General features: G+C 44.9%; 1 protein-coding gene across 4 annotated transcripts; it reads right to left on the reverse strand.

Annotated features, from left to right (window-relative positions):
• Window positions 1–1175: 1175 nt before the first annotated feature.
• MGST3 (microsomal glutathione S-transferase 3) lies at window positions 1176–25106 on the reverse strand. 4 transcript variants are annotated; one of them, XM_060198221.1, is made up of 7 exons: window positions 24952–25105; window positions 10500–10623; window positions 8952–9025; window positions 7165–7222; window positions 4202–4274; window positions 3988–4076; window positions 1176–1431 (listed from the first exon to the last, which is right to left on the reverse strand). In XM_060198221.1, the coding sequence occupies exons 2-7, from the start codon at window positions 10614–10616 to the stop codon at window positions 1378–1380; spliced, it is 465 nt and encodes a 154-aa protein (XP_060054204.1). In that variant the 5' UTR covers window positions 10617–10623; window positions 24952–25105; the 3' UTR covers window positions 1176–1377. The 4 variants fall into 4 exon arrangements, with proteins under 4 accessions (XP_060054204.1, XP_060054202.1, XP_060054203.1 ...); XM_060198219.1 differs by having other exon boundaries at window positions 3988–4081; XM_060198220.1 differs by lacking the exon at window positions 7165–7222 and having other exon boundaries at window positions 24952–25106.
• Between the last annotated feature and the right edge of the window lie 130 nt (window positions 25107–25236).

Consider the following 25236-nt stretch of genomic DNA (forward strand, 5'->3'; position numbering starts at 1 on the left):
ACTAAACTTTTGATAAGTATATTCAGACTTTATAGACCTAGCGTACCTTAACCCTTGATAAGTACTTATTTTGCCTTTTACCTGCTTCACCTAATATACCTTGTACTGTTTTAAACCAGTTCTCAGCTCCCGCTGTGAATTTTTTACACACCACTCCAGGCCTCCCCAAAACCTTTTTTAAGTTTAATTACAACACGCCCTTTCTATTTCCCCACCCCCACCAATTTCTCTGTGTCCTATATAATAAAATAGAAAAAGAGGAGGAGGAGGAAGAAGGGGAAGGAGAAGAGGAAGAAGAAATGGCTTCTGGGAGCAGAGGATTCATAGTGCTGGCACAGAGCCTCAGTGAATACAATGGTGGCAATAAAAGGGAAAAAAAAAAGACACATCAAGAGGAATGGGGTCAGATATTTTCCCAGGCACCCCCAATGATGGTGGTATGTTTGCCACAAATTGGTGTCATGCTATAAACAGCTGGTGGTTAATTTTTTAAAACAAACTCGTTAATGAGTTTTGGAACATTGTCAGTGTCCTCTGAAGCATCACAGTGGGACCTGCTATTGCTTCTCTCCTCTGCTCTTTCTCCTCCCTTGTGAGATGATGGTGCTTGAGAAACAAGGGTGATTTTGGAGGTTGTCTGGCACCTGCATCGCCAGGTCTCAAGCTGAGCTTCTCTCACTATTTCACAGTCACATGTGGAGTGGCCCCTGTGCTCTGCAACTCTTTCTCCACATCAGCAGGAACCTCCCCAGCTTTCTTTCTTCTTTTTTTAAAAATTTTTTAAAACTATCTTCATTTATTTATTTGATAGAGAGAGCCAGAAATCAAGAGGGAAGAGGGTGAGAGAGAGGGAGATAGAGAGACACCTGCAACACTGCTTCCCCATTTGCAAAGCTTTCCCCCTGCAGATGGGGACCGGGGGCTCAAACCTGGGTCTTTGCACAATGGAACATGTGTGTTCAACCACATGCACCACCACCCAGCTCCCTCTCCAGCTTTCCATAACAGCCCCAGCCCACTTCACTCACCAGGCAGGACTTTGTACCCAAATGTTGGAGTCCTCTCTCTATAGTTGTGTAGTGTATATAGTAGGAAGTTGTGTAGTGTATATAGTAGGAAGTGTCTCCTTATTTTAGTTAAGGACTCATAAAGAAATAAGTGACAAAAATCCAGGGTTAGGGCTGAGGCTGATGCCACAGGAATTTTTATTACATTTAGAAAAAAAAAGTTGCAATCAGAAGTCATTGGAGATGGACGAGTGGAGCAACAGAGCCTCTGGTCCTCTCCTATGTCTTCAGTGGCAGCAATGCTGCCCACCACCCAGGCCACTTCTCACCCAGCCCAGGTGCTGGAAGGCTGCACACACTGTGGTGCCCATCAGACCCAGGAGGGCAATAGAACCCAGGGCACCCCGACTGCGCTTCCTGGGCTCTGTGGAGAGAGAGGAAAGATACAGGGTGCTGCTCCGCCATACACACTCATGGTCCCCAGTTACATTAGGACTCTATGCCACGCTATCTGGAAGCTGTCCTCTTTGGTCTTCTTGTTAAAAAATTTAATTAATTTATTATTTGATAAGACAGAAATTGAGAGGGAAGGGTGAGGGGGCTGGGCGATGGCACACCCAGTGAAGCATAAGGGCCTGGGTTCCAGCCCCTGTTTCCCACCTGCAGGGGAACCATCTCCCTCTCTATACTCTCTCTATCTTCTCCTTCTCCTCCTTCTCCTCCTTCTTCTTCTTCTTTTGCCACCAGGGTTATCGCTGGGACTCGGTTCCTGTACTACAAACCCACTGCTCCAGGAGGCTATTTTTCCCTTTTGTTGCCCTTGTTGTTTATCATTATTATTGTTGTTATTGCTGTTGTTGTTGGATAGGACAGGGAAAAATGGAGAGAGGAGGGGAAGACAGAGAAGGGGGAGAGAAATATAGACACATGCAGACCTGCTTCACCACCTGTGAAACGACCCCCTTGCAGGTAGGAAGCCGGGGGCTCAAACTGGGATCCTTACCCCAGTCCTTGCACTTCGTGCCATGTGTGCTTAACTCACTACACCACCACCCAGCCCCCTCTATCTTCTTGATCACTCTAAATTTCTCTCGGTTCTATCTAATAAAAATTAGGAAAAAAAAAAAAAGGCCAACGGGAGCAGCAAAAACCCTGGTGGCAACTAAAGAAAAAGAGACTGGGGAGTTGGGCGGTAGCACAGTGGGTTAAGTGCATGTGGTGCAAAGTGCAAGGACGGCTGAAGGATCCTGGTTCCAGCCCTGGCTCCCCACCTGCAGGGGAGTCACTTCACAGGTGGTGAAGCAGGTCAGCAGGTGTCTATCTTTCTCTCCCCCCTCTGTCTTCCCCTCTTCTCTCCATTTCTTTCTGTCCTATCCAACAACGATGACATCAGTAACTATAACAATAAAACAACAAGGATGACAAAAGGGAATAAATAAGTAAATATTAAAAAATTAAAAAAAAAAGAAACTGAAGGTCTCATGAGACAGAGAGGGAGAGAGACAGAGACACCTGCAACACTGCTTCATGAAGCTTCTCCCCTGCAAGTGGGGAGCAGGGACTTGAATCCAGGCCTTTAATGTGTGATCAACCAGGTACAACCACCACCTGGCCCTTACTTTTCTTTACATTCCTTCCCCCTACACACCTTTTTTTGCTACCTGGGACATCACTGGGGCTGAGTGTGTACACAGACACCATTGTTTCTGGTGGTATTTCCTTTCTTCCTTCCTTTCTTTTTTTTTGGGGGGGGGGGAGAAACAGAGATGCCTGCAGCACTTCTTCACTGCTCATGAAGTCCCCCCCACTGGTAGGTGGGGACTTGGGGCTTGAAGTCATGGCCCCTTGTCTCTTGGACACACCATTTCAGGTTAGCATGAACAGGACTCAGTTAGCCAACCTGGCTTATGGCTGACACTCAGCAGCTCTGGGAGTGAGAGCCTTGATAATTTCTCTGCCTCAGTGACCCTGTCTAAAAGCCAGGAGCAGTTTTACCCCTGGGATCACTGTGAGACTACACAGCATGGAGTAAATTCCTTAGACCAGCAGGAGACACAGTGGTCAATACATTTAAATCTGTTGTGACTCCACAGATAGTAAATGAATATGGGTTAGAGAGGCAGTCTAGTGGTGATACAAAAAAAGACTCTCAGGTTTGAGGTTCTGAGATCCCAGAGGTGAGCAGAGTTCTGGTCTCTCTGTGCCTGTCTCTCTGTATCTCTCTTTTATTATAAAATAAAGTGTTTAAAATCTTGGGGTTGGGTGGTGACGCATTCATTGAGCACACACATTACAGTGTGCAAGGACCTGGGCTCAAGCCTCTCCCCACCTGCAGGGTGTGGTGGTGAGGCAGTGTTGCAGGTGTCTCTTCCTTTTTATCTCACCCTTCCTTCTCAAATTGTCTTGTTCTCTATACAAAATAAATAAAATTTTTAAATTTTTTAAATATTTATTTTCCCTTTTGTTTAACATTGTTGTGGTTATTGATGTCATTGTTGGTGGATAGGACAGAGAGAAATGGAGAGAGGAGGGGAAGACAGAAAGGGGGAGAGAAGGACAGACACCTGCAGACCTGCTTCACCGCCTGTGAAGCCACTCCCCTCCAGGTGGGAAGCCGGGGCTCAAACTGGGATCCTTACACCGGTCCTTGCACTTTGTGCCACGTGCACTCAACCCGTTGTGCCACTGCCCGACTTCCATAAATAAAATATTTTTTTAAAAATCTTAAAAAATAAGGATATGGGGTGAAGGGTAGATAGCATAATGGTTATGCAAAGAGACTCTCATGCCTGAGGCTCCAAAGTCCCAGGTTTAATCCCCCACACCATCATAAGCCAGAGCTGAGCAATGCTCTGGTAAAAATAAATAAATAAATAATAAGGATATGGGGAGTCGGGCAGTAGTGCAGCGGGTTAAGTACACATGGCGCAAAGTGCAAGGAACGGCATAAAGATCCCAGTTCAAGCCCTCAGCTCCTCACCTGCAGGGGAGTCGCTTCACAGGCGGTGAAGCAGGTCTGCAGGTGTCTATCTTTATCTCCCCATCTTCCCGTTCTCTCTCCATTTCTTTCTGTCCTATCCAACAATGACAACATCAACAACAACAACAGTAAAAAACAACAAGGGCACAAAAGGGAAAATAAATGAATAAAAAAAATTTAAAAATAAGGATATGATGGGCTTAAACACACTCACCTCCAGTGTAGTAACCGTAAGCATATAGGACTCTCCCCACAATCCAGGCCAGGCCCAAGCCAGAGACGATGCGCTAAAACAAAAGATTGGACTGCATAGTGTTTAAGCATAGAGTTCCTGCTTTCATGCACAGTGGATAAGGTGCTGGACTCTTAAGCATGAGGTTCCAAGTTCAATTCTCAGCATTGCATATGCCAGAGCCATGCTCTGGTTCTAACTTTAAAATATATATATTTTAATGAATGGGGAGGTACACACACACACACACACACACACGCCAGAACATTGCTCAGCTCTGGCTGATGGTGGTGCTGGGGATTTAACCCAAAGACCTCAGAGCTTCAGGAAGGCGAATCTTTTTGCAAGACATTATGCTGTCTCTCAGCCTTTTATTTTTTGATAGATATAGAGAAGCAGACAGTAATAGAGACAGCACTAACAAGGTCAGCTGTGTGTGTGTGTGTGTGAGAGAGAGAGAGAGAGAGAGAGTATGTATGTGGGGGGTTACCCTCAGGAAGTGACTTCCTGTAGATTATGCTTTGGCTCCCAGAGGAAGCAGATCATGTTGTGATCTGTTCTGCATCAGATGAAAGAACTCGTTCACATGGATGGAGGGAAGAAGGGCAGATAGGAGAGCCAGAGCCTGGGTGCACAGAGCCCTGAAACACTGTTGGTCTCTGTCCTTGGGTACTTTGTGGTCACTTGATGCTGGCTGGTGAGATTATGGTCTTAGGATGTCGGTTGATTTGGGGCCTCTTTCTTTCCTCTTCCTTCCCTCCCTCCTTCCCTCCCTTTCTTTGTGTAGTTTAAAGAACAAAGCATATGTGGGGGTGTGGGCAATGTTGAAATAGTTCACCTAGATAGTGTACTGCTTTGCCCTGGGTGTGACCTTGATTTAAGCCCAGCCCCCACTACATTGGAAAATGCTTTGGTGCTATAGTTGCTTTTACTCTCTGCCTCTCTATCTCAAAAAGGGAATGGGGTGGCGGTGGACTTCTGGTAGGTGACTATTAGTGTAAGTGGCCAGTGAGGCAGGAGAAGATAGTATAGTGGTGATATAAAATTACTTTCCTGTCTGAGGCTCTAAATTCTAGGTTCAGTCCCTGGCACCACCATAAACAATAGCTGAGTAGTTCTCTGAGGAAAAAATGAAAAAGGAAAAAAAAAAAGTAAAGTAAATAGTAGGGCTGGAAAGACAGCATAATGGTTATGAAAATACTTCTATGATGCCTGAGGCTTCAAAGTTCACTCCCCAGCACCACCATAAGCTATAGCTGAGTTGTGCTCTGGTTAATAAATGAAACAAAACATATCTATCTAATCTATCTATCTGTCTAATCATTTCTAGACATTTGCTAGATCAGTGCCCTTTATAGGCAAGAGAAAAATATACTAAGAGACAAGGTGCTGTTGCTTAGAATAAAAATAAGACATCTAGGTCAACCTTTGTGGGGCCATACTGGACACTCAGACCCAAATCCCAGGCCATTCAGGACTAAGGCTCAGAGAGAGGCTCAGGACTCAATTCAGGAGAAATCTGGCTCAGGAGTAGGAACCAACTGCTGCTTGAGGTGAGACCCAGCTGGATTGAAGCTCAAGTGTCCTTGCTGCTTATGTGCTGCCTGTGCACTGAGTAAATTTTTTCTGTCATCCCACTTCTGTCACCTCAGGTGGGAAGATGTTGGTAACAGGAATGAGGGAATGGGAGAAACCCGCCTCCCTGTGAAATCTGGATCTGCATACAGATTCTTCTGCTCAGCTGCTGTGAGTCCTCAGGAAATTATATCACAACCAGGACCCTTGTATTGGAAAAAAATAATAATGGGGGGGGGGTGTTGGGGTAGAGAAAACAGCCTGGGAGAAAGTCTACATATTCTCTTTCCTTCCTTTTTTCCTTCCTTCCTTCCTTCCTTCCTTCCTCTCTCTCTCTCTCTCTTTTTCTTCTTTTCTTTGACTGTCTTTTAAAAAAAATTTATTAATGAGAGAGCTAGAAGAAGAGAGAAAGAGAACCAGACATCACTGGGGTATAGGTGCTGCATTTAAACATTGGACTTTCAAGCATGAGGTCCCAATTTTGTTCCCCTGTATCAAATGTACCAGAATGGGGAGTTGGGTGATAGCACAGTGGGTTAAGTGCAGGTGGCACAAAGTACAAGAACCGGTATAAGGATCCTGGTTCAAGCCCCCGGCTCCCCACCTGCAGGGGAGTCACTTCAGGTAGTGAAGCAGGTCCGCAGGTGTCTTTCTCTCCCCCTCTCTGTCTTCCCCTCCTCTCTCTGTCCTATCCAACAATGATGACATCAATAACAACAACAATTACTACAATAAAAAAACAAGGGCAACAAGAGGGAATAGATAAATATTTTTTAAAAATGTACCAGAGTGATGCTCTGCTTTTCTTTCTTATTAATAAATCAATTAACTAGGAGAAGGATAAAGAGAAGAGGGAATTGACAAACTCCTTGAACTATGTCTTACCTTACCTTAATGGAAGGTTATTACATGTTCATAGCTCAAAGAGTTAAACTCAAGTAGAAACTCCCCTGGAAAGTGCCAGGCAGTGGCACATCTGATTAAGTACACACATTATAGTGTGCAAGGACCCTGTTCAAAGCCCCTGGTCCCCACCTGCTGAGGGAGACCACAAGTGGTGAAGCAGGGCTGCAGGTGTCTCTCTGTCTCTTTCCCTCTCTATCTCACCCTCACTTCTTTAATTTCTCTCCGTCTCTATCCATAATAAATAAATAAATATTTTTTAAAAAGAAAAGAAACTCCCTAAGAAAAAATTTGACCTGGGAGGGGGTGCAATGGTTAAGATATTGGATTCTCAAGCAGGAGGTCCTGAGTTACATCCCTGGCATGCATGTGCCAGAGTGATTCTCTGCCTTTCTCTCTCTCTCTCTCTCTCTCTTCTCTTCTCTTTAATAAGTACAACTTGAAAAGAAAAGAAAAGAGAAACTTACCGGATGGTAAACACCTCCAACAGCCAGGAAGAATAAGAAAGGAGGGTATACTTCCAACCTGAAATAGAGTTTTTTAAAGTATCCTGTTTAAGCAGCCAGGGTAAAACAGCCTCACTGACTCAGTCAGGTAGCCGAGGCAAAGTTACTTTGTTTAAAGGGGAGGGTGATAGTGAGATCCACTCTTCGTTCTGTCATAGAGGAAGCTCAGAAAACACAGTGACTCTGTCAGATTTAAGAGTCTAGAAAGGGGGACTGAGGCTAGATAGATCTCACAGAGCCCAGTTCCCTTCTCCCTGGGGCTTGGGATCATTTATCAGTTTCTTTTATTTACTTGCCACCAGTGAATTTTTACTTGCTCCACACCTTCACAATTCCTCAGCTCCTGGTGGATTTTATTTTAATTTATTTCTTTTTTAAGATAGTGAGCGGGCTGTGGAGACAGCATATGGTTATGCAAAAGACTCTCATGCCCAAGACACTGAGGTCCCAGGTTTAATCCCCAGCACCACCATAAGCCAGAGCTATCTATCTCTCATTAAAATAAAACAAAATATTAACTACAACAATAAAACAACAAGGGCAACAAAAGGGAATAAATAAATAAAATAAATTTTAAAAAAGAAAGAAAAAGGGAAAGAGAGAACTTAATAAAAAAATAAAACAAAATATTAAAAAGGGACAGAGGGAGAGAAATAGAGACATTTGTAGCACTGCTCCACCACTTGTGAACCTTTCCCCAGCATGTGCTCTCATGTGGTGGCCAAGGGCTTGAACCTGGTCCCTTGTGCATGGTAACATGTGTGTTCTACCAGAAGATGGACAATTTCAGAGGAGAAAGACAGGGAGAGGGAATGAAAGAAAGGAAAGATATCATAGCCCTGCTCTAGTATTCATGGAAATTCCCCTGGGGCTGTGCAGGCTGCATATAGTTAAGTGTGTACTCTACCATGTGCACTATCTCTTAGCCCCTCTAACAACCCTAACCCCTGAAGGGTTTGATCTATTCACAAATTTCTGTGAGCTCTCTCCCTGTCCCCCACCAGTTATCCCTGGAGCTCAGTGCTTATATAAATCCACCATTTCAGATGGTCACTTGATACGATAGAGGATGAGAGACAGATATATCAGATGGTCACTTGATTTGATAGAGGATGAGAGACAGAGATAGAGAGGGAAAATGGGGCCAGGCAGTGGTGCACCTGGTTAAATGCTCACATTACAGGGAGCAAGGACCCAAGTCTGAGCCCCTGGTCCCCACCTGCAGGGGAAAAGCTTCAGGAGTGGTAGGCTTTAACTCATACACACACACACTCTCTCTCACTCTCTCTCTCTCTCTCTCTCTCTCTCTCTCTCTCTCCCCCTCTCCCCTCTTCCCCTCTCATTTCTGTCTTTATCCAATACTATATATATGAAATAATTTTAAAAAGAAATAGGGAGAGATCAGAGATACCAGTGCCACTGCTTCCCTGCTCATGAAGCTTTCTCCTTGTAGGTGGGACCAAGGGCTCGAACTTGGATCCTTGCACATAGTGGCATGTGTTCTGTACTGAATCAGTTACTACCCAGTCCCTGTGATACTCTTTTTGATAGAGGCAGAGAAAGCGAGAGTGAGAGAGAGAGAGAGCCCACAGCACCAAAGATTTCTCCAGAGCAGTACACATGGCAAAGCAGCACACTATCAAAGTGAGTTATTTCACTGCCTCATGTAATACAATTAATACTTAACAGCTAGCCTGAAGGTTGAGGTGCTGGACTGAAGTCCCCTAGGACCCTGGGCTGGCACTCACGTGTTCTGGTGGGCCCGCTGAATGCAGTTGAAGAGGTGTCCATTTTCTGGGTCCATACTGTACATTGTAGGATACTGTGAACGTAGAATAGACAGTGATCACCTAGGGAAAACAGTGCTAACGAGCTCCTATCTTCTACCTACACTCAGAGGGGCAGGCTGCAGGGCCTTTCTACTCCAGCACCCACAGGGCCCAGGGCTTCCATGGGAGCAAACACAGCCTCTCAGTGCTTTTTCAAGTTCTCCCTTTTCTGCAGGCCAAGAACTGTTTCCCAGGACACGTTATTTTTTTTTTTTTAAGAGATAAGTGAAGACAGACAGAGAGAGAGAGAGACCACAGCATTGAAGATTTCTTCATTATGGTGAAGGCTAGGTTCAAACCTGGGTCACACACATGGTAAAGCAGCACATTGTCCAAGTGAGCCATTTCACCAGATCCTTCTCACCCATACCTTTTTTTCCTTGTTCTTTCCTGATAGAAAAATATAGGGAAGGAGAGATACCTTCAGGTGAAGACCAAGGGTTTGAACCTGGGTCATTGTGCCTAGCATTGGATGCACCACTGCCCAGTCCCAACCTTGGATTCTTTTCTAGAGAAGAACAGTCTTTCTAGAAAATAGCTCCAGCTCTAAAGACTATTTGTTCTACCTAAACTCCCTCACCCAGCTACAGAATAGTATCTTCTAAAAAGCAAATGGGAATGGGCTGGAGACAGCATAATGGTTTTGCAGAAGATTCATGCTTGAGGCTTTGAGGTCCCAGGTTCAATCCTCCTTATCACCAGAAGCCCAGATATGAGAAGTGCTTTAGTCTCTCTCTCTCTCTCTCTCTCTCTCTCTCCCTTCATCCCTCCCTCCCTTCTTCCCTCTATCCCTTCCTCCTTATCTGTTTCTTTCCATCTGTATCTTTCTCATTCAAATAAAGTAAAATATTACAAAAAAAAAAAAAAAAAAAACAGATCCAAGAAGGATGACAGAGGACCTAGTGGAGGTTGTATTGTTATATGGAAAACTGGGAAATGTTATGCATGTACAAACTATTGCATTTACTGTTGAATGTAAAACATTAATTCCCCAATAAAGAAATTAAAAAAATAAATCACCAATGATAAATAAAAATAAGTTGAAAAATAAGAACCTACAAAGCAGAACTTGGACTGAGCTTGGTGTATTGCTTGGTGTATTTACCAAAGTAAAGGACTCTGGGGTGGGGGAGGAGGGTTCGGGTCCTGGAAACTGGAACCTGTCAGAGGACCTAGAGGGGTTGAATTGTTATGTGGAAAACTGAGAAATGTTATACATGTACAAACTACTATATTTTATTTTTGTTACTGTATTTTATTATTGACTTAAAACCATTAATTCCCCCAATAAATGAAAAAAATTGAAGTACTTAAAAAAAAATAAAAACAATGGGAATGTTCCTGAAACAGAGAAAGGCAGCATCTCTGTTCTGGAACTACCCCTAGACTGCCACCTGCCACCAATGCCCCTTCAGTCCCTCCACCCCCTTCACCCCCATTCATGCCCAGAGCTGAAGCCCTGCTCACCTCCACTTTGTACTTCTTGCGGGCCTTGGCCACATTGATGGCAAGGTGAGCAACCATGATGAAGCTGGCGGCACCTGTCAGGACCACGAAGCCATATTCCTTAGATAGCACGGCCATGTTGGCTCTGTGGGGAAAGGATACATGAGGCCAGGCTGTACCTGGGGTGAGTGGAACCTTTGGGATAGCACTCCCAGACACAGGCCTGCAGCCGGGGGTCCCCAAGCAGGGAAAGAGTGGGCCCCAGTCTGTCTTTTTAGACTTATTTTACTTTAAAATCTTTTTTGGTGTGTGTGTGGTCTTGGGGCTGGCATAGTGGCTAGTGTGTTGGACTCACAAACATGAGGTCCTAAGTTTGATTCCCAGCATCAAATGTGCCAGAGTGATGCTGTGGCTCTCTCTCTCTTAATATCTCATAAATAAATCATATAATAGAGAACAAGCATCTCATAAACAAATAAACTTTTCATAAATAAGTGAACATTTAAAAATAATGTTTTTATATTTATTTATTAATGAGAGAGACAGGAGAGGGAGAGTTAGAGCATCTCTACGAAACATGCGAGCCTGAGGACTGAATTTAGGACCTCATGCTTGAGAATCCAAAACTTTATTTATCCTCTGCACCACCTCCCAGGCCACAACCAGTCTGTTGTTCTGAGAAGCAGTTAAGAGAGGTGAATCTCACACATTAGGATTTGAAAGGATTCAGGTCTAGGGTGTTATCTGGATTTATAGTAGTGATCACAGCAGTCTAGACAAGTGTCAAAGCATCATATACACATGAAATGACACCATGGCATGTCAGCCTCCTTAGCTTTGTGCCTGTGTGATTTCACTGTCCCAGGATACCCTCTGTCTCTCCCTCCCTCCCTCCCTTCCTTTCTTTTCTATTTTTTTTTCTGCCAGAGTGCCTACACAATGAATTCATGTTCCCAGTGGCTATTTTTTTATTTGTTAGGACACAGTGAAGTGGAGAAAAGAAAGTGAGAGAGAGAGATACAGAGACAGAGAGACACCTGCAGTACTAGCTTCACCACTTGTTAAGCTTACACTCCTGCAGGTGGAGAGCTAGGGCTAGAACCCAGGTCCTTGTGCATGGTAATGTGTGCACTTACCCAGGTGTGCCACCTCCCAGAACAAAATGCCACACAAACTTGAGTTGGTCAATTGTGGAGAATAAGGGTGTGGGGGAACCTCTCCATTATACCCCACAATACATGGGGCAGCCATATTGGCACTCTCTCCCTCTCTGGCAATGTGCCTATGAAGGGAGAAGCTACAGTGGAAGACACTGGAGAGCTGGACCAGTAAAGGGAGAATTGGGGGGTGGGGGAGTAGTTGTCTTGGATACTGCGCTACATGGGTAATTTAATTTTTTAAAATTTATTTTAAATATTTTATTTTTATTTTATTATTCGATAGAGACAGAGAGAAATTGAGAGGGGAAGGGGAGGTAGAAAGACAAGAGAGACACGTGCAGCCCTGCTTCACCACTTGTGAAGCTTTCCCCCTGAAGGTGGGGACCAGGGGCTTGAACCTGGGTCCTTGCACACTGTAATGTGTGCACTCAACCAGGTGCGCCACCACCTGGCCCCAGTGTTTTTCTTTTTAAAACAAATAATTTTATAAATAAAAATTAAAAAAATAAAAAATAAAAATAAAATACCTTAAAAACACATTTATTTATTTACTTATTTAGAAACAGAGGGAAAATGAGAGGGAAGGAGGAGATAGAGAGGGAGTGACGAGACAAGACACCTGCAGCACTGCTTCATTGCTAATGAAGCTTTGTTCCTACAGGTGTTCAAACTTGGGTCTTTGTGCATGGTAATGTGGGCACTCTACTGACTAAAACCACTGTCCAGCCCCCTTCTGAGTGTTTTCACTGTCTCTAAGGCAATAAAACTCCACTTTTACTTAATTAATCAGGATGCTTGTCAGTTCCATGGTAGGTTCTAACAAGATAGTTGCTACTAGTTGGTAGTCTCTGGTTAACGGTTTCTATACCAATAGAGGCAAGAGCTGCCTATTAATTTGGGGACACTGATGTCCCCTGTAACAGTTGGTATGGTAATTAAAAAGTAAGAGACTTCAGTGGTGGGGCAACTTGGTGCAGGTTTAAGACAATGGTTTATTACATGACGGTTATTTAGGTATGGTAAAGAGGCTAGTCATTATGGGTGGAGATATATGAGTCTTTTAAGCTAAGTTTACTGGAGCACTACACACTACATGTGTCTAGGGCCAGCAAGAAGCAGCATGTCAGGTCCTAGGAAGTGGAGCACATAGGAATAGAGAGGGGCGGGAAGAGAAGGTGCAGGAAAAGAGAGTGCTGCAGCAAAGTTCAGCTACACATGTCCAGTCTCCCAGGAGAGGCAGCATGGTAAGGTCCAAGGGGAAGGAAAGCACACAGGCAAAGAGACCCACTTCTGCACAGTGCATGCTTAAATGTTAGGATGTACCCACAATCCTTTGCTCACAGGCTGAGGTCAGCCATATGCTAATTATGTTCTTCAGCCATATGCTATTTCTTCTTTTTAAAATATTTATTTATTCCTTTTTGTTTCCCTTATTATTATTATTATTATTGTTGTTGTTGTTGGATGGGACAGAGAGAAATGGAGAGAGGAGGGGAAGACGGGGGGTGAGAAAGATAGACACCTGCAGACCTGCTTCACTGCTTGTGAAGCGACTCCCCTCTAGGTGGGGAGCTGGGGGCTCGAACCAGGATTCTTCTGCTGGTCCTTGCGCTTTGCGCCACCTGTACTTAACCCGCTGCGCTACTGCCTGACTCCTCTTCAGCCATATGCTAATTACATCCCAAAATCCATGCTTTGTCACAAGTTGGGATGCAAAAGATCCTATGATCAGATTCAGGACAGCTCTCTGTCATCTCTCTGCACCCCCACCCAGTGAGGTGCACTGCCTCCTTCACGAGACTCAGCAGCTAGCCCTTCCCAACTGCTGTGATGGTAGACTGAGCTGAGCTTCCAGAAGTCAGAGGGTGCCTGGCTCCAGCAGGCCCAGCCTAGAAAGGTGTTTGCTGAGTGAACAAGGCAAGTTTTAGGTCCTGGTGGCTTTCAGGAAGGGGTCCCTGGGCCAAGACACTCAGGTTGAGACATGCCTCTCACCTGGGACAGTGGCACAGGTCACCTAACCAGCAGATGCTGCCATGTTCCCCTCAAAAGCATTTAGAGAAACAACAGTAGAGACTGGATATGTGAGTTCCTTGAAAAGATTAGAACACAAAAAGCTCTGTGGTGGCCCAGGAGGTAGTGTAGTGGATAAAGAGCTGGAATCTCAAGTATGAGATACTGAATTTGATCCCTGACATTGCATGGGCCAGACTGATAACAGTGGTGTGTTCTCTATCATTAATAAATCAGCTGCCACTAGGACTAAAGTATGGCGGGGAAGGCTTTAAGGGAAGGAATTATGTTGGTTAAAGATATGTACATACATGATTGAGCCCTACTCAACTATAAAGGAAGATGAAGTGCTCTGGCCCAGGATGTGACACAGTGGATAAAAGCATTCAAGCTTGTGCCGACCTGCTTCAGCCAAGTGCTCCACTACCAGCCTCACCACATCCTCATTGTTCAGAACATCCCATAGGACATCTGAGGCCAGCACAAGGAACTTGTCCTGGGACCTCAGCCTGTGGTATGTGACCTCGGGCTCAGCAGTCAGTTAAGGTGGCATATAGTAGCATGTGTGGGTGAACTGGTAAATGTTGAGGGCCTCAGTGTCAAAACCCCTCTCCAAGACACTGTGCTGCAGCTCCTTACTCCACTTGAGCTGGACATCCCCAAAGGCCCTGCAGGGCATGAGGACACCCAGCCCTGTTTTCCATGATGATTGTACTGTCCTCTGACTTAGGGTGCTCCTTCTTTAGCCTTGTCAGCTCAGCCTCATTTCAGACATTGTGGTAAGGGGCAAACAAGACTACATGCCACTGTCCTCCTGGACACTGAGGATGGCCCAGCAGTCACCAGTGTTTGCCACGTGCAAATGAACTCCATTGATATAGGCCATGCAAGCTGTTGCCCTGGAGAAAGCAACCTGGAATGAAAGGTTTCTTGTCATCTCATCTTCCTGTGGAGCCTGAATTTCCAGGGAGATGTCTGCATCCAGTCTCTGGTTGTGTTCATAGTACTTGACTTTCTGATTGTACTGCTTGTCTAAGTTAATTCCACCCGATACTCTACCTCTGCTCTGATGAGTATCTTTTCTCACCCTGCTCAGCTCTGGCTTATAGTGGTGTGGGGATTGAACCTAGGACTTTTGGAGCCTCAGGCGTGAGTCTCTTTGCATAACCATGATGCTATCTACCCCACCTGAATATTCTTGCTAGCAATACTGTCTGAAAAGGATGTTCTCTTAAATGGATGTTCTCTTAAATGTTCTCAGGGTAGGATAAAATGTGATTACATGTGGTGATTCTGACAGGTGTTATTAAACTGTCTTGTGCAGAGTCTGTAGAGGTGAAAATATGAAAGTCTAGAGAACACTAATCAAGACCTTCTATATCCTGAGTATGGGGAGAGGAAGGAGTGAAACTTGTTAGATGGACCACTTGACTCTAGGCTGTGGAATGTATTTCATGGCTATTCCTTGAGAATTAGTCCTTATTACTATAGGAGTTGGGAGAAAATTAAAAATGTACCCTGTAATGGCTTCTGTGCACTGCACAGTCTACCTGAAAATTAAACTATGTGAATTTTTTTTGAGGGGGATAAGTTTCATGTTTTGATGAATTGCTGTGACATGTAAATAACAAGAAATGTCCCTAAATGGAAATATAAGTATAGAAGTGAAGGAAAAAAAAAAAAGCATTCAAGCAGGGGCCGGGTGGTGGCGCACCTGGTTGAGCACATGTATTATAATGCGCAAGGATGCAGGTTTGATTCCCCAGTCCCCACCTGCAGGGGGAAAGCTTTGTGAGTGGTGAAGCCGTGCTGCAGGTGTCTATCTGTTTCTCTCCCTATCACCCCTTACCTCTTGATTTCTGGTTTTCCTTATTCAATAAATAAAAATTAAAATTAAAATTTAAAAAAAGCATTCAAGCATGAGGTCTTGAGTTCAATCCTTGGCATTGCATGTGCCAGAGTGGTGCTCTGCTTACCTCCCTCCCTCTATCTATGTCTCTCATTAATAAAACAAAGAAACACCCCAAGAACAACTTCTTGGCCTCTAAGACCAAATCAGTGGCAGAAGAGGAGAAGGAATGGCTATCACAGGTTGGAATGGGGGACACACTGTCATAATTAGACTATAGCCTGCCCACAAGGTTTTGTTGTTGACCGAGGCAGAAGGAGTGGGGGGGGGGGGGAAGGGAGAGAGAGAGATAAAGAGAGAGAGATATCACAGCACCAAATCTTCATCCAAAGCAGTGGGGGCCAGTCTAGAACCTGGGTAGTACCCATGTCAAAGTAGCATACTATCCAGGTGAGCTATTTCACTAATCCACCTGTTGGAATGTTGATTTCACAAGATGAATCTGCAGCATACATACTGCCCAAATGCACTGTAAATTCAATAGCATGCTTTCATATATAGAGGTGCACTAATTCTAGGTGAAATAAGACCTACAGGGCCTGAGAGGAGGCTCAGGGAATAGCGTGCTAAATCTGGAAGCATGAGGTCTGAAGTTTGATGCCCAGCATCTTTCTCTTTCTGTGTGTCTTGTGTTAATAAATTAATAAAATATTAGAAAAAAAGAAAAAATCCACAGCATCTTCGGAGTCCTGATTTTGTTTTTTTGAGGTATGCAGGGCAGAAGGAAGGGTGCTGCGCTCTGTAGGCTTGGCCTCTGTGGGTTGGGGTGTGGGTATGAGTACTGGGCTTGGGAGGCAGCAGGGCCACACCTGAGGCCATGAATCCATAGCTGGCAGATACAGGACACAGGTTGAGAAGCTGGTAAGATGCACACAAGCTCAAAATGCTAGAATCACACAGCACTCTTGCTGGCAATATAGCTCACATTTACTATGTGGGTGACTCAAATCCAAGTCCAGCCCCCAGCATAAAATGAAGGAAGCTTTGGTGCTATCATCTCTCTCTCTAATTGAAAAAGAGATCAAGTTCCAGAGATGACCAGATAAACAAACCAGCTCCACACTTCACCAATCATCAGTAGCAGGCAGATTCATAGCAACCTGGCCATGTAAATTAATATTTATAATTGGCTTATTAATTTAGTCATGTGTTAAGTGTGAATGGATTTTGTATTTGTGAAGTGTAACTCTAAAGTGGTTTGTCCTATGGTGCCCAGAAGGAGAGTGTCCTAGAGTCATCTGGTGACCAGCCTTGCACCAGCTGATAAGTGTGGTCTTTAACATTCATGTTGGGGTTGGGTTGTGGGAGTGTGCACATGTTACAATAGAAGCAAAAGTAAAACTTTAACTTTTTTAACTAGTGGAAAAGCATTGGACTTCAAGCATGAAGTCCCAAGTTTAATCTTTGGCATTGCATGTGCCAGAGTGATGCTCTGGTTCTCTCTTTCTCTTACTAATAAAAAATAAATATTAAAAAAATGACTAGATGGGTCCATTTATGTGTGGATTTTTCCAATAAATATTATGAATGTATTAAAACAGTGGCAGAGAGCTGTAAGGTCCCAACTTTAAGCTGCATCATCAAAGTTCTCTCTTATTAATAACAAATTGTAAAAAATATTATTGGGTCTGGGTGATGGTGTACCTGGTAGAGTGTACATGTGCAAGGACCCAGGTTCAAGCTCCGTGTGCCCACCTGCAGGGGAGATTTGCTTAATGAACAGAGGGCAGTGCTCAGGTGTCTTCCCACATCTTCTACCTCTTAATTTCTCTGTCCTATCAAATAAAAGAAAGGAAAAAGGAAAAAAGAAGCAGCTTTTGAATCCTAAGATTCCTGTGGATCTGTAGTGCAGGCACTGAGCTCCAGATAACTTTGGTGGCAAAGCAAACAAAATAATCATCAGTGCATGAATTATATCATCTGTGAACAGGATTTTCTTTCACACATTCTTTTTCTTTTTTTATATTTATTTATTTTCCCTTGTTATTTTTTATTGCTGTTGTAGTAATTATAGTTGTTATTGATGCCATCATTGTTAGATAGGACAGAGAGAGGAGGGGAAGACAGAAAGGGGGAGAGAAAGACAGACACCTGCAGACCTGCTTCACTGCCTGTGAAGCAACTCCTCTGCAAGTGGGGAGCAGGGGCTCGAACTAGGATCTTTATGCCGGTCCTTGCGCTTTGCCCTATGTGTGCTTAATCCGATGTGCTACCGCCTGATTCCCATTGTATTTTTCTTTTTTAGGTATAGACAGAAGCAGAGAGGCTGAAAGAGAGAGAGAGAGACCACAGCATCAAAGCTCCCTTCAATTTGGTGATGGCCAGGCTCACGCTTGGGTTGCACATATGGTAAAGCAGCGTACTGTCCAAGTAAGCTATTTCACTGGACTGTCTTTTTCAATTTTGATATCTAATGGTACTTATGCATATAAGTGCATTTTCAGTACCTTGTATCATATGAGACAATATATCTACAGGCACTGACAGATGATGCCTCTTGTAAAAAGATGGTACAACTGCAGCACTGGTACAATCCAGGGTTGTACATGAATTTTTTCTTTCTTCTGAATGTGTGTGTATGCATGCACACATACACAGGGTTCTATCACTGCCTATAGATTTCTCTTTTCCTTTCAATTTCAGATGGAGAGAAAATCAAGATAGGGAGAACACTGTTGTACCAACTGTGAAGATTCCCTTGTGAATATCATTTCTATGTGGTGCTGAGCACTCAAAGACCCAATTTAGAAGGAGGGAGAGAGAGAAAGGAGGGAGAAAGACACAAAAGCAATTCTATACCTGGCTGGGCATTCCATGGTCTGCTATTCATGGTGCTCCTATATGGTGCCAGGGCTTGAACCCAAGGCTTCATGCATGGAAGGCATGTGCTTTATGTATTAAGCCACCTCCCAAGGCCCAATAGCTAGTGCCTTCTCTCATTCTCTTACCAGAACACTGCTCAGCTCAGGCTTATGATAGTGCTAGGGACTGAACCTAGGATCTCAGAGTCTCAGGCATCAATGTATTTATAACACTCTCTAGTTTGCCTTGTTATAGAACTATATCTGGGACCTTAGAATCTCAGGCATCATTTTTTAAAAAAAGATTTTATTTATTTATTAATGAGGAAGATAGAGAGAAAGAACTAGACATTACTCTAGCACATGTGCTGCTGGGGATCGAACTCAGGACCTCATGCTTGAGAGTCCAAAGCTTTACCACTGCACCACCTCCCAGACCACAGGCATCAATATCTTTATAATACTCTCTAGTTTTCCTTGTTGTAAAATTATGGTACATAATACATGTAATGTACAAAATATGTGTATGATTTCATCACAGTAGGGTGGTGCAGTGGATAAAGCATTGAATTCTCAAACATGAGGTCCTGAGTTCAATCCCTGGCATCACATGTGCTAGAATAATACTCTGGTTCTCTCACTCTTCTTTCATCTCTCATTAGTAAATAAAGAAGTATTTAAAATATATATATGTGGGAGTTGGGTGGTAGCACAGTGGGTTAAGCGCACATGGCGCGAAGTGCTAGTACCGGTGTAAGGATCCCGGTTTGAGTCCCCGGCTCCCTACCTGCAGGGGAGTAGCTTCACAAGCGGTGAGGCAGGTCTGCAGGTATCTATCTTTCTCTTCCCCTCTCCATCTTTCCCTTATCTCTCTATTTCTCTCTGTCCTATCTAACAATGACACATCAATAACACCAATAATAATAACTGCAACAACAATGAAAAACAACAAGGGCAACACAAAGGAAAATAAATAAATATAAAAAAATTTAAAAATATATGCATGATTAAGGCTGGGGCTATGGATCAACTTGTCAATGCCTATGCCCAGCAAAGAAGCCAGACCGCCCCCCTTCTCTATCCCATAAAGATCTTTGGTGTATATTCCCAGAGGGATAAACAGGGAAGCTTCCATTGGAGGGGATGGGATGTGGAATTCTGGTGGTGGGAATTGTGTGGACTTGTATCCCTCTTATCCTGCAATCTTGTCTATCATCATTAAATCACTAATTAAAAAAATATATATGCTCGATTATTTTGGAGTTATTTATATTTATTCATTTTTCCCTTTTGTTGCCCTTGTTTTTTATTGTTGTTGTAGTTATTATTATTGTTATTGATGCCATCATTGTTAGATATGACAGAGAGAAATGGACAGAGGAGGGAAAGACAGAGAGGGGGAGAGAAAGATAGACACCTACAGACCTGCTTCACCGCTTGTGGAGCAACCCCCTGCAGGTGGGGAGCCGGAGGTCGAACTGGGATCCTTATGCCCATCCTTGTGCTTTGTGCCTCCTGCGTTTAACCTGCTGCGCTACCGCCTGACTCCCACATGCCTGATTATTAATGTTCTCATGATGTCAACAGCAGGTTAACTTAACAAGAGTTATTTTGGGGAGTCCATGGTTACACATGAGTTTTCTTTTTTTGCCTCCAGTGTTATTTCTGGGGCTCCATGCCTGCACTATGAATCCACTGCTCCTGGAAGCCATTTTTCTCCATTTTGTTGCCCTTGTTGTTGTTATTGATATCATTGCTGTTGTTATTGTTGGACAGGAGAGTGAAATCGAGAGAGGAGAGGAAGACAGAGAGGAGAGCAATAGACACCTGATGACCTGCTTCACCACTTGTGAAGCGAGTCCCCTGCAGGAGGCTTGAACTGGAATTCTTATGCCAGTCCGTGCACTTTGGCACCATGTACGCTTAACGGGCTGCACTAATGATCGGCCCCTGAGCTTTCTTTTTTTTAAAAGTTATTTTATTGGAGTTTGATGATCTATAGTACAGTTGTTGACACATGGGTATGATTTCCTATTTCTTCATATGTGACACATATTTGTTCTTTTTTCCCAGAGCACTGCTCAGCTCTGGCTTATAGTGGTGGTGAGGATTGAACCTGGGGCCTTTGGTGCCTGAGGCATGAAAGTCTTTTTGCATAGCCATTATACTGTCTTCCCAGCCCCACATGTGGGTTTTCAAACATGCTGAGCTGGAGGTCAGCACTCCTAGCCTTCTCCACTCCCTCATCACATTGTTCAAGGGTCCTTGTACTAATTAATTAATCAATTAGTTATTCTTAGATGGAGACAGAGAAATTGAGAGTGGAAAGGGAGATAGGGAAAAGACACCTGCAGCACTGCTTCACCATTTGTGAAGCTTCCTCCCAGCAGGTGGGAACCAGGGCCTTGAATCTGGGTCTTTGAACATGGTAACATATGAAGTCTACCATGTGCACCACTACCTAGTCCTTTGCTATTTATTATGTATGCTACTTAATATCTATTAAACGTGGAAGCAGCTCGTCAATGTTAGACTATTTCACCCTTCACAGCGTACTCTTGCCATTTTGGAGAGGATGAAAGGGTTCTTGGGTCTTGGCAGTGGCACCCCGGGTTAAGTGCACATAGTACAAAGTGCGAGGACAGGTGCAAGCATCTCAGTTCGAGCAAGAAGCTAGGGGGAAGAAGGAGGGTGTGGAGACAGTGGAACATCTGTTATAGTGCACATATTACCATACTCAAAGACTCAGGTTCAGAGTCCTAGTCCCACCAAAACAATGATAAAACAACAAGGGCAACAAAAGGGGGGGGGAAATAGCCTCCAGGAGCAGTGGGTTTGGGGTGTAGGCACCAAGCAACAACAATAACCCTGGAGGCAAAATAAATAAATAAAAAGGCTCAATCCCCACCACAGAGGTAAATCTTCAAGAGTATCTCTCTGTCAACACACACACCCCCCTCCAAAAAAAAAAAAAGGAGGAGAGGTAAAAGAAGAAGAAAGCAAAATATCACTATGGCACATGCAAGCCCAAGGATTGAACTTGGAGTCTCTTGCTTGAAAGTTCAATGCCTTATCCACTGCTTACATCTCAGGTGATGGGAGACTCAAGTGATGGCTTGGAAGATGGATTTTTCTTTTGTGGATGTTGGGGCTTGGTTTCAATGTCCTGGGTTCCCCTCCATGAGGGTCAGCTTCTGCCACTGGAAAAGAAAGCACCCCTCTGTGCATGCCCAATAAAGGTGGAGCAAGGTGCCGGGCTAGTGTGGGGGTGCCTCTTCCCAGGCGACTACTCTCTGGGTTGGAGAGAACGCAACTGGAGCCAGCCTGGGCTGCTACTCATTCAGTGACGGAAGGGAGATGACTCATGAACAAGAGCTCCTAGTGGTGAGGCAATTCAATTCTTTATTGATCAGAGAGCCAAGGCTTTTAAAGGTTGGACCTAGAAGTGGCAAGTCGGAAACGGAAATGGCTTGACATGGTTTGGAAAGGGATGGAGAAAGGCAAAAGGGGCTGGGAAAGGTAGGAACTTCCTTAGCAACTGTTGTGAGGGTTTAACTGGATTAATAATATCCTGCAGGCAGGGAGGGTCTTGAGGGTAGAAAGAAGATAGATCAAAAGAATGGAATGGGTGGGGATCTTTCAGGCAAAACAATGATTATGTAGATAATAAGGGAGCAGGCCATAGTATCAGGAATGCAGGGAGCTTTGTGAGGCAGGGAGTCTGATAAGACGAGGCAAACCTTGGGGGGCTTTATCCCTCCTTGCTCGACCTCTCAGTAGAGAGAGAGAGACTGACAGGATGGATGTCCCCTCAAGTCAAGCCCTGCCAAGCTCAACCACATCCTCACAATTTCCCAACAGCAAGGGGCTCTTTCTGTAACTGTTCCTCCTTTGACCTGCTGGGACAGATGCTCTGGAAAGGAGTTATCCTTTGGATCTTTAACTAGTTGTTTTCCCCTGCAATTAGAAAGACCTTGGCCTTTAATCAGTCAGAGGCATGGAGTTAATTATTAGCTTTCAATTCTGTTAATATATTTTTATGACCAGAAGAGAGTCTGAGGAGGTGGGGGTAATTCAAAGGAGATAGACTTGCTCTCCATCCTCATTGAGAGGCAGAGAAAGGTTGCTGAGAGGCAAGGTGAACTTGGGTAACAGGAAATCCACAATGCTAAAACCTGTAAAGACATCTACAAATATATTTGGAAGATGGTACAATATTCCTGTCTCCTCACTGCTGCTGCTCCTCCCTAAAAAAACAGACGCAGGGGCCGGGTGGTGGCGCACCTGGTTGAGCACACTTGTTGCAATGCACAAGGACCTGGGTTCAAGCCCCTAGTTCCCACCTGCATGGGGAAAGCTTTGCGAGTAGTGAAGCAGGGCTTCAGGTGTCCGTCTCTTGATTTCTGGCTGTCTCTATCCAATAAATAAACAAAGATTAAAAAATAAATTTTATATAAAAAAACAGACACAGAGGTAGATATCATGGGAAGTTGAGGGAAACTCAGCAACTTTAGACTACCTAGTTTTAACATTCCTGATAACTACCATCTTTTTATTTTTCAGGGGGATGTATAATGCCCATAGTAGCTGAGAAAGAAAGAGTGAAAGATACTACAGTACTGAAGCTTCTTCCAATGTAATGGGAGCTAGACCCGAACTTGTTGCATTATTTTGCCAGCTTTAAACAGTATATATCTTTGGGCAATTTGCTTTAAAAATACCATGTGGCTCATTTATTTATTTTGCCATCAGGGTTACTGCTGAGGCTTCCACCACCCCCATCAGTCATTTCTTTTTCTTTTTGATTGAGGAGAGATACAACAGAAATGCTGGTAAAACTACTTCCTTAGGCGGGGAAGATAGCATAATGGTTACGCAAACAAACTCTCATGCCTGAGGCTCCTAAATCTCAGGTTCAATCCCCCGCACCACCATAAGCCAGAGCTGAGCAGTGTTCTGGTGTTTCTCTCTCTCCCTCTCTCTCTGTATTTCTCTCAAAAATAAAATAAATAAAATATTTTTAAAAATCTAAAAAAAACTACTTCTCTGCAGGTGCTCCCATGTGGTGGCTAGAGACTAGGACCTATGTCCTTTTTTAAACATGCTAACATATGAGCTCTACCAGGTGAGTCACTTCTGTCTTCCCCTCCCCACCAACTGACTCATTTATAGATAGAATGTACAATGCATAGTGTGTTGTGGCTGGCATCAGTGTTCTGAATATAGAATCAATTTAAATACTGCTTTCTGTGTGGTAGGGTTTACATTACTATTTGTCAGATTGCTTTGTCATGCTGTTTCATGTCTCAACGCCTCCAAGAAGGTTCATTCTCTAGACAAAGGAGCAAAGTCTATGAGAGATGTTCCTCTAGATTACCCTCTGGCTGAGGAAGGTGTATTTCAGGACTGTGTCTCCTGTGAAACTCTCAATGGCAGGAGGAAGTCTAAACAGGACAAAATGGACTAACGGAATTTGTTCCTTAATCAGAGGCTTTGCCTGGAGTACAGTTTCAAGGTTAGTGTATATATAGTAACGTTAGTTAAAAAAAAAAAAAAAAAAGCTCGACAAAAGTTTCTATTTCTGTGACAGCGTGTCAGGAGGAAAGCCTAACAGGCGGTCTTCCGAATGGTAAAGGTGTTTTCTTGGATTTGAGATATTAGTCTTAAACCTAGGTAAGTTTAACTGCAGGGGAACAAACATTCTTCATCCCCTGTCACTAGGATCACTAAGTTCTCTGAAGTTAGATCTAGTTCGTGACTCTGACAATGCGGGGGTCCTCAAATAGAGGCCGGCCCGCTTACGGGCGCACAGGGACTGAAATTTGCGGCTTTCCACCTGACCGCCTAGCCCGCAGCTGCCAGGAGGAAGCAGGCAGTGTCCCGCCCTCCGGTCCCCAGGCCGGGATCAAAGCCCAGCCCTGGGCCCCTGCGTCCCACCCTCCGCCCGCCCGGCAAGCACTGTCTCCTAAGTGACAGTGCAGCCGCAGACTCGTGGCCTCAGGGACAGTGTGAGCAAAGCCAAGACTTGGTGGGCGACTCTCCAGTCAGTGAGGCGCGGCCCGGCCAAGGTAGAGCGCCCTGACTTACTCTTCCCATGGTAGGGCTGTCCCCGCACAGCCCGACCTGGTGGGGTACACTGATGTCCCCGACCTGGCCTGGGTAGGGTGCCCTGAAATCTGCACTGCCCAGACAAGGGGCCCGCGGAGTCTTCTGGGAGCAGGAAGTGCAGGGCAGGGACTCAGGGGAAGGCTTCATGCAAAGGGACCCGAATCTCCAAGCGGCAGGAGGAAAACAAAGCGTTTCCGAGGGCTCTCCCAACCTCTCTCTGCAGGAGGGCTGCCTTCTGGACGACGAGGGGCCTGCGGGGTCTGCACAGGCGGGTCAGGGGAGGGCGGGCGAGAGGCGGGATGACCTTGACTTGACAACCTTCTGCCTCCTAGGAAGGAGGCCTGCTGCAAACTGCGGGAAGAGGCCGGGCACTCGGGGGCAGAGAGAGAGGAGGGAGAAGGAAATCTGCGCTGGGGAGAGGGGGACAGAGCCAGCTCCAGGCGCGGTTGAGCTGTGTGATCCCTAGCCAGCAGGTGGACACTCACCTGGTCCGCGGTTGCAGCAGCCCTAGCGATCCCAGTGTGCGCAGTCAGGCCCCGGGGAGGGGCCAGACGAGACCACGTCCACACAGACCACACCCACAGGCCCGCTAAGTTCCGCCCCCTGGGACAAGAGGACCCACCCCAAGGCCGTGAAGCCCCGCTCCCAGAGACAGGCAGACCACATCCACCGGATCGCGACACCCCGCCTCCAGACCCAGCTTCTTTCTCCCCTGGTGAAGGAAAGGAGAGCAACTGAGTGAGAAAGCTTTAAAAAAGAGGAAGTAGGGG

Source organism: Erinaceus europaeus, chromosome 9, assembly GCF_950295315.1.
Source record: "Erinaceus europaeus chromosome 9, mEriEur2.1, whole genome shotgun sequence".
Classification (NCBI taxonomy): Eukaryota; Metazoa; Chordata; class Mammalia; order Eulipotyphla; family Erinaceidae; genus Erinaceus; species Erinaceus europaeus.